This window comes from Mixophyes fleayi, chromosome 4, assembly GCF_038048845.1.
Source record: "Mixophyes fleayi isolate aMixFle1 chromosome 4, aMixFle1.hap1, whole genome shotgun sequence".
Classification (NCBI taxonomy): Eukaryota; Metazoa; Chordata; class Amphibia; order Anura; family Limnodynastidae; genus Mixophyes; species Mixophyes fleayi.
This window is the reverse complement of record NC_134405.1, coordinates 30,267,471-30,280,811: the sequence shown is the minus strand read 5'-3', so window position 1 is coordinate 30,280,811 and position 13,341 is coordinate 30,267,471. Positions and strand designations below refer to the sequence as shown.

The 13,341-nt window shown below is 38.7% G+C and overlaps 1 protein-coding gene across 1 annotated transcript in view; it reads left to right on the top strand.

Moving 5' to 3' along the window:
- Positions 1 to 12,595, top strand: part of LOC142150600 (mucin-3A-like) — a 28,219-nt gene extending 15,624 nt beyond the window's left edge. The window contains exons 7-10 of the mRNA XM_075205800.1: positions 4,456 to 4,617; positions 8,743 to 8,834; positions 10,405 to 10,478; positions 12,347 to 12,595. Of these exons, the coding sequence (XP_075061901.1) occupies positions 4,456 to 4,617; positions 8,743 to 8,834; positions 10,405 to 10,478; positions 12,347 to 12,397 (379 nt within the window). The 3' untranslated portion in view covers positions 12,398 to 12,595. The remainder of the gene's footprint in view (positions 1 to 4,455; positions 4,618 to 8,742; positions 8,835 to 10,404; positions 10,479 to 12,346) is intronic.
- The last annotated feature ends 746 nt before the right edge of the window (positions 12,596 to 13,341 follow it).

Genomic DNA, 13,341 nt, shown 5'->3' with positions numbered 1-13,341 from the left:
GAATTAGGCTATCAAAGATTAAAGCAGAAAATGTTCATTCACTATTGTATCTCATTGCTGACCACTTATCTTCATGGGTTATCCCAGGGTTAATTCACTCAACAACTGTCAGAGCAGCAATGAGCTGCAAGTATAAGCCAGACAGAATTTAGGGCGTACTAGTAGCACCATATAAAATAGAGAAAAGAGCAAACTGCTCAAATCCATTTATAGTCTTGTGATTCTGAGGGTTAATGATGGCAGGTGAATAAAAAAATCCCCATCTTTTTTGAAATACTAAAATCAGAGAACTTAGGACATGTTTGCAAACTCATAGTAGTAACAAGATATTTTCTTTTAAATGCTGACATTGAACACATGTGATCATTTGGATACAATAAAATCCTATGAGTAATCATAGATTAACATTTATTACTGTAGTACCTGCCAAAATCATACAGATGTGACATACATCAAAACAGTATACATAATGACAGGAATGAGGGTACAGCTAAGCAGACTAATAAATGCATGAATGCAATTCAAATAACAAATCACATGGCATACAGAATACAATAAGCATAAGACATGACAGGGACAATGAGGACGAAAGAGAATGGACAGACAGGAGACATAGGGTAGAGGGCCCTGCCAGTGACAGCTTCCATTCTAGAGGGAGGGAGTAGTGAGAGACAATAGGAGCTAAAGGGACATTAAGTTTAGCAGTCCAGGCGCATAGCAGAGGAGATGGAGGATAAACAAATTTGCAGGAAGGTAGGTGAAAGAGTGGATATGGCACATTGAAAGCGGTAAAGACATTGGACAGGGAGAAAGGGGAAGAAGGGGACAAGAGAGATAAGGGTAGGATAGGAGGGAGGGTGAAGGGGTGATATTGAGGTATATGGAAAGTACATAGTAATACAGATGAATAGCAGAATGTGCATACCTCATACTGATAAAGGACTCAAGACAGAATAGGTTCTGGTAATTCCCATGTCTGACCATATGAGGTAGGCCGATCATATGAGGAGCAGAAGTCATTACCAGTTCCTCAGTATCACTTAGTACCTCCCTTTTTAGTGGGAGTCACAATTCTATCTGATTCAGTGAACTCTCTTTTGCCAACTTGGATTAGCGCTCGCAGTAACAGAGGAGTGGAGTCTAACAAACTCCTGTTTTTTGCCAGGGACTACCGCAAGGACATTTGAGCTTCTCTTCTGGTGGGTCCGCAGGACATAAGCCTGTCTCTAGACGTGACCAGCTGGTATTAAAGAGCAAAAATAGACTGGTCAAAATTCACAGAAATCAACCACATGATGCACAGGAACACTGGAGTAAAAGTATGGAGCATAATACTCTGGGCACAGGTCTGTGCATAGAGCAGGTTTAAATAGCTGGGCTGATGAATAGTGTGGGCTTCTGGTCAGCACACCCATGATCACAGATTCAGAGATTCTAAAGGACAAGGCGCATCCTGTTGTACAGATTTGAATTGTGGCACTGGTTATGGCACCTGAAGTGGAGGGGGGAGCAAAGGGAGCACGCCAGACAGCGGATCCGATAAGTAACAGACGGACTCTGATTGCTTGTCCCTTCTGTTATAGCAATATTTTAAACAGCTCAGTCATTGGTATCCCCTCTAATTTTTCTTTGGGAGTAGCATCTTTTAGCAGGTCAAAAAATATTCCTGAATACCCTGCAGCAAAACCCACACCACTGATGCCGTGGTGTTCCACTCCATGTTATTAGACCAGCTGATATCTAAGAACTGTACTTGTTTAAGTGCTTTAGATAATAGCATCAGGGTTTGATACTTAGTTAACTCTTTCAAAGTATTAGACCATGGCTCGCTCTGATCCAAGTAGGCAGTAGTCCCACAAGCTCCTCCTCTCCCCCTTTGAAGCTTTTTAAACATTTTTCTACTTTTTTAAAAAAAATTGTACTCACTACCACTACAAGCAGAACTAGCACAATTTCCTCTACAGTCATAAACATACATTTTCTTTAACTATATGCTACAATTAAGTAAACAATTGCAAAACATTACTTTTGCAATTACTACACAACACAACACTTTTGTAACTGTTACACAAGTTCATTTGTAGAACAAAATCAATACATTTCAGCAAAAGTCTCTATGTCCTACACTTAAGTACCTTGAATTACATAATATCAATTTAGTAATTATTACACAACAAAATAAAGTCACCTTCAATAATGATAACAACACAGTTCAAAACAATATTAGAAGTCACCGTTATGAAGATAAACAAGATACACAGTTATTAAGCATTCTCTTTTTGAGCAGATTTCATTAAAGTAACCCTGCTCACAGCACCAAGTTGTAACATGTTATTAAGATTACAATCCTAAAATAATAAGAGAAAGAAAGAATGATGATGATGATGATGAATGATTGAGAAACTGACAGAAAATAGTTACAAGAAAATGATATAATAATAATAAAAAAATTATGTTATTTAGCTTTGATTAATAATGTTGATAAACAAATATATGATTCCTCAGATTCACAGCACGGAGACCTAACATTCAATGAGCAGCCCGCAGGTTGATTCATACATCCTAGAATTTTCATGGAGGCAACTAGCATGGAAGTTCACCTGCTAGATAAATGTAAGAGATGTCTCCAGTGTACAATCATTTTATGGGTCTTTGTTTTCATAAGAAACAAATGGGGTGCACTACAAATTAGACAGTATATGACAGTCTTACTCTATCTGCATATAACTACATCTTGAGGTTGAAACAGGACAAAGTACAATATACCTAAGAATGCACAAATATTCACTTATCTTTTTTCTGTTTAAATTGAACCAATATCTTAGGATGGCACTCAATCATTATTGCAACTTGGGACGAACACGCTCCCAGCTACCGTGACTTTGGGGGGTGTTTGTTGTATGAGGTCACAGAATTCCATCCCGCAGTCTCTCCTTACCTATTACACAGGTTATAGACCTACTGAATCACCCCAAACAGCACTCACACCTCACACACTTCAGGTTTGTCACCACCTATTGAATACGTGCAATAGGACTCCAATATACTGTCCCACACTGGCACACAAGGCTTCTAGCTATCCACAGACTAGCAAGACCCACACCAGCAAGCAAAGGGTTAACTCTTCACACCTCCAGACTGTTACACAAAGGTAAATGCCAGCACACACAAAATGTATAAACAAATCACACACTGGCATTCAAAGGGTTAACTTGGCCGATCTATATTCTTCTTAACAGGCTAATGGATTCATTGGAATATCAAGGATGCAACATATTAAATTATAGATTTAATATACAAAAGTGCAGGGCATACATATATAAGAAATAAGTAATAAACAATTAACAGATTGATATAACATACACAAGCAAAGCAGTTTAAAATAAAAGGGGTTACATTCAGAGTAGCACTTACATGAAATGCCTTTTCTGGTCAAGGGAAATTGACTTGGAAGATGGACAGCTTATTAATGTGAATTGATTTCCCAAACAGTCTGACAACTTGCCCTTCCCAAAACAGTTTTTTTAAGCAAAATGAAATGGGACGGTCTTCACAGGAGCAGTGTTAAATGCTAATAGGAGGCAGGTATGTCCCCTTGGAGTTACTTAGGATTTGTTCAAAACGATTCCTAAATTTTTGACCTTTGGTAACTTCTCTCAGATATATCCCAGAGACATAACTCTCCCTTTAATAAACCGGTCATAATCTCCCGCACATTTAAATACCAAACATGATGGAATTATGACAATGTGACATAGCTGTTCCCGGATAGCGCTGGTACCTGTCATTCGCAAACCTGGTGTGATTTCTGCTCCTTGGTATGGAGTCACACCCAGATTTCCCAAAATATGAACTATGAAGACATTTTCCTTTGAAGCCCATATCTCTATATATCCCTATTCAAATGTGGCCTTTGTCTCCAAGATTCTCACCAAGGCATATGACTCTCTCATTTACATTTAGTGGTTCTTTGTGTTTACACTACTTATTGAAAGGAAGTCAATTAGGTAATGGAATATATGATCACAAACAATGGATTTCTGTGATCTGCATATCTTAAGCAGGTCTCCTCACAAAAGGGTTTGCTCAACCTAATTACCTCCTACTGGGCTAATTGTTTCTTTTTTAAAATCATTTGGCCAAACATTTATCTGAGTTGAAAATCAGTTTCATTTATGTATCAATGCAATATTTTATTTGGGCCCTGGCATTCAATAATCTGTTTCATCATATCAGATTTATACTCTCATCCTGACACAACTGTTTTCAAAGTGTTTTTAGATTCAGTAATACTTTCCTTATTTGTTACCTTAAATCTAGTTTTATATTTATCTTACAAATAAGTTTGTTCTCAATTTTATCATAAATGACAATGTATTTTTACTAATTAAATCAATCTTCTCACAGATATCATGTTTTTAAATAACATTCATTTTGCTTTTTATCTCTATACAGCTGCCCAAATACAGATCAATACATATATACATCTCCAAAATGCACAGGAAGGATTTCAAAATTAGGTGTCTATGGAGGCATTGGAACAGCCATCTGTCTCCTGATAATAATTATCATCACTGGGGCTTTTTTCCTTGTCAGAACCATGAGAAAAAAAAGCTGGTGAGTTGACATAATGGAAATGTAATGGTGTGACATTAAATCTATCCTTAATGTTAGAGACTTGTATAACACAGGTCTTCCATAGATAATATAAAACACAAAATAAATACTGGACATGCTCTTGCCCTACTATGGCTTTATAATATATGACATGTAATTGTATTAGCATCTGCTTGTATTTATCAGGCCATGGTTTAAAAAAATGTAAATGGAAAAATTAAATTGCATGTATATATACATCACAGTACCGTGGAAGCCTTACACAACCAGCAGAACTGAGCCATGCTTACATAGCCCCATCTGAACCATATACAACCAGTGTCCAGCATAACTGCCTTATGTCCAACACAGTCTCATATGAACCATATACAACCAGTGTTTAGCATAACTGTCTCATGCCCAACACAGTCCTGTATGAACCATACACAACCAGTGTCCAAAATAACTGTCTCATGCCCAACACAGTCTCATACGAACCATATATAACCAGTGTCCAGCATAACTCTCTCATGCCCAACACAGTCTCATACGAACCATATACAAGCAGTGTCCAGCATAACTGCCTCACTCATGTCCAACACAGTCCAAAGTGAACCATATCCAGCTGGTGTCCAGCATACCTGCCTCATGTGCACACAGTCCAATGTGAACTATATGCAGCCAGTGTCCAGCATAACTTCATTATCATAATACAGTCCCATGTGAATCACATACAACTAGTGTCCTCCTTAACTGCCTCATGCAATCACAGTCCCATGTGAACCACATACAACCAGTGTGTAGTATAACTGCCTCATGCCCAACGCAGTTCCATGTGAACCATAAACAACCAAAGTCCAGCTTCATATAGCCGCCAGATCCACCGGCATTAATGTCAGCATTGTGATTGTCGACATTTTGAATGTCGAAAATCACACTGTAGACATTTTCAAGCTGTCCCCACAATGGAGTTGTAGGTATTTACCCTGCCGACATTTTCATGTCTACAGGTTAACTGCAGACATTTCCACTGTCGGAATTTAGTACCCTACCCATGCAGCTTAACTGCCTCATGTCCAACACAGTCCCATGTTAACTATATAAAACAAGCGTCTGCATTTTCGAACTGCAAATGAACAGTAGAATGATTTACCTCTCAGTCTGCTCTGGAACTTGCTGTTTTATGAAAATAAATAAATAATAAAAGAAAAAAAAATATTTGAGTGTATGTCAAGCATGCGCATTTTAAGCAAAACCTTTTTGCCTTTTGTCATCGAAAATGTGTTTTGATTTGTCTTGCATAAAAGATCTTTTGGACTCCTAAGGTAGAGAGAGTGAGAGGAAGGGCACAGATCACAAAGATCACAGGGTCACTTCCATTACATAGTTTCATCTCCACAAATGTTTTTCACCATGTGCTGGCAAAGAGGTTTCAAAAACCACCCACAGAAACCAGACAAGTTAAGCAATGTTTTCTGTAAGCTGAATGGCATTCACAAGCCAATAACTTAAAGTTGGCTGAAGGTGGAAAAAATCACTTAAATAAAATGGCAAAACTTTCAAAATCTATATTATTTAAAAATATTTCCAGATTTGTGCCCAATATTCTAATTGATTAATTGAGTGCAAGTACAATAATAATTTATTTAGTGCATTTTTAAATAGGAAATTATTTTATATGTGTAGCAAGATGTTAGATACCAGGAAAGTAGTATACCAGGAAACATGACATATTCTTTATATCAAAAATGCTAATAACACTAGAATAATTGATCAGGACATGGCCCTGATCAGGACATGATCCAGTCTGAGATTATAACTGTATGTAGCCCTATAATGACCCATTATAACAGCCCCATGTAAGTTAGTCACAGGCTCTAATCATCATCATCATCATCTATTTATATAATCATACTGAACATACAGTCACACAGCTCAGTAACAGGTTCTAATCAGACTGTAATGGCACAAGTAAAATATTTGTGGGCAGAGAGGGACATGTGTGGATAAGGCTACTGGTCAGAGGGGGTATGTGTGTGTGTAAAGCATGTGGGCAGAGGAGGCATGCGTCAGTAAAGCTGCTGTGCAGAGGGGACGTGTGTGTAAAGCATGTGAGCAGTGGGAACATGTGTGTGAAGATACGTGGTTCCCAAATCTCTCGGACACGGTATTCAGGGACAGATAGAAGGATGATTTATTCTGCAGAACAGGATTAAATACAGCATGGCCCCATAATGATAGCAGGTCCAACAAATGAGGCAATCAGTTCAAATAAAATCAGTGAGATATGTTCCACAGTTCATCTCTGGCTAAAAGTTAGGCACACACGTCCAGCTCCCAGGTTAGCCTCTTTTATCACCTCCTAATCCCACCTTGGGATCTGTTTGTCCAGAGGAGTTGCAAAAGGTCTCGATTGATGGGCTGCTTACACTATCCAGCCCCCTCCCCTACCTCCCCAGGTGTCTTCCCTATGGTGACCCCTGCTGGGTCAGGCTCCTGGCTGGCTGTAGAGCTCACTAGGGGACAATAGGGAGCAAACAGAAATAACAATGATAGCTTAATTCACTTAACTCCTGTGGAGGTGGAATTTAACCCCTGAAGTACTTTTCCATGAAGATGTTATAATTACATCACTGATACTTCCTGAAAACAACATGGCTGAAAAGTGCAGCCCGGGTATGGATTAGATTAAGGGGTTGTAACACCATACACCATGCCTGTTGCTTTACATTGCGTATGTAAAATATGTGAGCAGAGGAGGCACATATAAGTAAAGCATGTGGGCAGAGGGGGACATATGTAAGTAAAGCATGTGTGCAGAGGGGGCATGTGTATGTAAAGCTGTTGGGCAGAGAGGACATGTGTGTGTAAAGCATGTGAGCAGAGGGGGCATGGGTGAGTAAACCATGTGAGCAAAGAGGGTACGTGTGAGTAAATCTGTTGGGCAGAGGAGGACTACAGGAGCACCAAATTGCTGTATCCTCTAATGAGGATATATTAAATTACTTTATCCCTTGCACTTTTCACCAGCTAGGCACGCCCCCAATGATGTACAGCCATGCCTCTAATGGTATGGCCAAAAAAACTCCTTTGACGGCACACTGCTGCTATTCGGTAGCACATAAATTTACGTGCTAGTCGACTATAGGAGAGACCCATGAAGTTGCTGTACCTGGGCCCAAAATTCCTCCTGACGGCCCTGATCCCCAGTGATTAATACCTTGCACTGTTTACATCAGGCACAGGTGTCCTTACAGAGGAATATGCTAGAGAGATACAGTGTGATTGTTGTCTTCTTTCCCTGGTTACCTGGTCTCTGAGCCTCTGTTGTCTCAGACCCTCATTCCAAGCTTCAAGCAGCTGCTTTGAGTATACTTTCCAAGAGTAATTCAGTATCCAAAGCAGAAAGACACATTATACAAAAGTAGGGTGTACTCTACTGCCACCATGTGGCCTTAATCATATAATTTACCAGCAACAAGCAATGAAACTTTAGCTACAGTTCGGGGGTTTCAAACAAAATACACAGATAATTGCATGACATCTTTTCCTGTACACAATTTAATTTATACAAAGGCTTGTCACTAGGTGCTGGCAAACAAGTTTCACTTTAAAAAAATGCAGGATTCTATAAAAAAGCCTAACCAGCTGCCAGCCTAGGCTGGTACTGGCAAAACTGGGTGGGCAAAAGCAAGGGATCACCAGAATTTACAGTGCCAGCAATAGAGTATGCCAACCAGGGCTGGTCCCACTGCCATAGTTTCAAACCAGCCCTAGGCCGGTCAGAATTGGGCTGGATTGGGTGATCACACAAGCAAAAAAAGTGGGCACACTCCCATCCATGCTTATCCAGCCCCATGCTGAAAAGCAGTGAATGTCGGTTAATTGTTAGAAAAGGGATTTAATTGACCATTTTGTCCTTGATGCACTACAGGTCCCTGTATGCCTAGGCCACCATTAAGTATTTCACATGCTCACTCAGTGTTCAATGAGGTGGGATTCATTATTTCAGTAGGTTAATAGCCTAACCTTTCTTAACTTTTACTATTGCTCCATGTTATAAAGGAGATTTTCATAATTGCTGTATACGGTATTACTGTATTATCACTGTGTATTTTTGAGACTGTGTAAGCTTTATGTCTGCAGTGAAGAAAATGAACTATTTGATGATAAAGATGAAAAATATGTTAAATATGGCATTTCCAGCCTGTACACACAACTAGAAGATGGTGAAGAGAGTAAGTACAATATATTGTCATCATCTGATAACTTTACAACCTAAAATATTGTTGTAATACACAAGTATATATATATATTGTGGCAAGAGTCCGTTACTGCTGAAGCACACGCAAACAACTTCTTCCTTTTTATGTAGTTTTTATTGTCAGGATGGTAAATGTTTTGACACCATACAGATTTCACAGCAATTCTGGAGACCCTACACGCTAGCTAGACAAAGACCAAATCTCTATAGACCAGCCAGCTTCCCCAGCATTGGTCTCACTGAAAAAAATGATACAAGCAAGCTTTTATACATGATACTCCTCCCCCAGCCCTAGCTTGATGGGCAGATGACACACCCACCTTCCCTTTAAGAGGAAACTCCTATCAATGGTTCTGTTTGCACAGACGCACTCTGTTTGTTTGCTGTGAGGAAGGAGCTTTCAAACCATGTGAGTTAACCAAACCTAAACTATTGTTTGTCACACATAAGTGTTTAACTGGTTTATCATCAATATAGTTGCATAACTACACCAATGATTTACTCTGCTTGCATGCTGTCTCTGCATCTTGTCAGCTAAATGCCTCCCTTTGTTACAATATATATATATATGTATATATAAAAAAAACAGGGATACTCTGCACTCTCCAAACACATAATTAATGCTGTACTAAATACTGTTCTATATTAAAAACAGGGAATGTTAGTTCCACATATTGCAAAGTTCCACATATTGCAATATATGTTTAAGCTGACCAACTCACGCCAAAGTCTTCCCAATCTGGTCAGATATATAATGTGTATATATATATATATACTCCTTTAAATATCTGTATAAATGATGATATCTCTTATAACTGATGAGAACTGATGTCATCATTTCAGTGAATTTTGTGTATTATAATTAATAGTGCACCCAACTGCGTCCGTATGCCTGCCTATGGTTGTGGGAGTCTGTGGGTACTTATAATTTCCTTATTTATTTACAGTAGGAGGAACATTATCCCATGATCAATTTATGAAATTATGATTTGTAAAGTTTTAATGTATGTCTATCACACTCATCGGGGGGAATTTAGTTCCCCACAATGTGGCTCAGAGTGCCTCTGGAACTCACTCTGCAGTGGTGAAATATCACAGATTGTTCCTCACAGCCCATAGAGGTGAGTGGGAAAATCTGTGATGTCATTCTGTTTGTGTTCCTGTGTCACCATGTAGGAAGAGGAGCAGACTCATAGCTCCCTTTTATCTGTGTCACTGTGTCACCATGTTGGAGGAGGAGCAGACTCTTAACCCTCTTTTATCTCTGCCACTGTGTCACAATGTAGGAGGAAGAGCAGACTCAAAACCCCCTTAAATCTCTGTCACTGTGTCACAATGTATTAGGAGGAGCAGACTCAAAACTCCCTTTTATCTGTTTCACTGTGTCACCCTGCACGGAGATGGACAGAATTATTGCTCCATTTTGTGGTTCACACTGCACCAGAAGGACATACTCATAGTTTCCTTCTATGTCAGCCTACAACAGGAAGGGACAGACTAGCAACTGTTGACATCTTGTGTCTTTTATTTCTCAATCATTACAGACTCTTCTTGGAGAACTTGGTTCAGTAAAGGGGAATTCAGACCCTCACTAGAGAAAATAGACCCATCAATCAAGGTTTGTTACATCCTTCTCATTAATTCATTATTTGAGACCGACATTCTTGTTTTCACTTTCTCTCTTACACTTTCTTCCTAATATATGAAGCCAGGAGGTTCTGACCCAGAAAAGATCCCAGACGGGCACACTGATGGTCAGGAGCTTGACAACTGAAGCACGTCACCATGGCTGCCACACATTACTGCTATTTATGGCATTGTGAGGCAGGGGGCGGGACCACAATGACACAATATATAATTTTATTACATTTTGAAATGCTTCGTAGGAGATTGGGTTAAATTCATTGGGTCCTGTTCGACAGAGAAGCACATTTCAGGTGCATTCTGACTGATGTAATTAAACTTCACATACAAATAGCCTTAAAATAGCCCCACTCCACAGTGTACTGAAAATAAATAAATCATTTTAAATTGGCAACATGCCCGTATGTCAAAATATTTAACAAGCCCTAGTGCTAGGCAGATTGGGGTGGTGTCCTCTATAAAAGGGAGAATAGTTGCCATAGTGAAAACCAGCCCCAACCTAGTCAAATATTTCCTAAGTGGTGATAAGGTTTTTGGAGTGTCTTTATTTAATTTAGTTTCTTTTAAAATTGTTTGTCTGGTTTTTTTCTTATAATGGTCTTACTATATAAGTTAATTGTATATCAAATTTATTCAGAGTAATTGCTCTGAAAATAAATCCTGCTCTATCTGTAGATGCAATATACTCTGATGTTCTTTGGGAACGATCCTAAGCATAGATGAGCAGAATCGTTGGTAAATTTTGCGGTTCAGAAACAGACTGGCCTCTTTCCAAAGTTGCAAGGTGAAGGTGAAGCAGTCTTCGAGATCTGCTTTTGTTCATCATTCTGCATTGCTCATTGCAGTACTGGGAACTCGGACATTGAATTTAGTTGGAAAGACAATGGTGTCAATTGGTTCTGCTCTGTGGTTTGGTTGTGGTTTGCTCCTAAGTGTTCCTATCAATATTCAAAAATGTGAGAAACACTCAAAAAGCACCATTTGTACAAGTGGATATTTTGGGCCTGAGTCATTAAGGAGAGCAAAGCATAAAAAAAAAAGTAGTAACTTTTCGCCTGGGCAAAACCATGTTGCATTGGAGGGGGGGGGGTAAATTTAAAATGATATTTATAGTTGGGACAGGGCATGTCCTAAATCAACTTTAAATTTCAGTGTAAAAATAAAGCTATCAAGTATGTGTGTACTACATGAAAAATCTACCAGTATTTTCCTTACATGCAAAACAGTAAACTAGTTTGCACCCCTTGCATTGTAGCATGGTTTGCCCAGGAGCAAACTTACTCCTTTTTTTTGCTTTGCTCACCTTTAATGACTCAGGCCCTTAATGTGTTTGTCTTGTACAGTTCTTAGAGATACAAATACAAATTACCTCTAATACTTTTCAAGCTGGTTGTGGAAGCCCACAAGTGTGACCTTTGTGTTGAGCCCTAACACTATAGTTAAGGAGATGCAATCCCATGTAGGACTCATCAGTAGCATGTTGTGTATATCAGGTCATCAGCTCACATTATGTCCTAGGACTTCTACTTCAGCCAGGTACTAGATGTTGCTACGGAGTCCCCTGGCCTAGTCACAATAAAAATTGCAAAGCTGCTGAGGGTTTTCATCTCTTTTTAAGTGGTCCTGCTATTCACTCAACAGATTATATGAATTTATTCATGCATAATCCACAAAGCTGTGTTTATACATTAGATCTTATCAGTCTACCATTAATCTAAAAGATTCACAGGGCAGTTTGCTAAAGTATTTCTTTTGTTTCATTTGATGATTTATTTCTTCACCTTTCTACTGTGCTAGATGCTTTAAGATTTTATTTCATCTTCACTTTTCTTTCTTTTACAGGTGAAAATAAAGAGACCGGAGACTGTAAGACAATTTAGCACCTTTAACTAATTTACAAGTCAAAAAAGGTCTGTTGGAGATACGCAAGAGTTATCATCTCCTATCACTATTATAATAATCATTATTATGTACCAGCTCTTATCGCTAAAGCTCATGTATGCTGTGGTGTTACCAATGGGATTTCAACTTCAGTTTCTGCTAATTGGAAATAAAGACCATTTCTAATGGATCAATGTGATGTTTACTTTATATGGAGTTTCTTTTTCATTATTTTTGCATTTCTTCTGCAAATTATAATGCCATAATACATAATAACATTGGTTCAATGGAATGGAGGAGATATGGATACAAATGACATGCATCTGCACAAGCCCTTGTGTATTGGTGTATTTTTCCTTGACTGAGTTCTGTCAATCACACCAAAAAATGACCCCATGCTCCTACATTCTTTGTGTATGTGAGAGGGGAACCAATAGGGTATAGACCAATACATTTACATTACACAATGTGCTCATTTGTACTATCTGTATCCAAAAAGGTGTCCCATCCTTTTTCTATGTTTACTGTGGCAACCAGTTTATCAATAATACAGTTACTTATTTGATCTAAGTGGTTAGTAAAACAATAAAAATATATTCTATACACAAATGACCTGGTTTTCAATGTCATAGATAAATCTGCCTTCTGTTCTTAATGATTTTGGAGAGAAAAATCTTCTTTCCAATTAAAACAATTCAGATAATAATTTAGTGTGTGCTAAGCACACGCATAGTTAGTGAAACTTCTTTGTCTTTTGACGTTCAAAATGTGCCTCCCTGTCACTGCAGCCCTGATGTTGCCCCGTCACAGTGACACGACCTCCATCTTGCAAAGAACAACTTCTTCCCTCCCTTGCTGCATTTCGTTATTTGTTTGAGTGTACATTTTGTAACTATTACTTGTTATAATACTTGAACATGATGACTATAGTGGAGGTGTGTGTGTGTGTGTGTGTG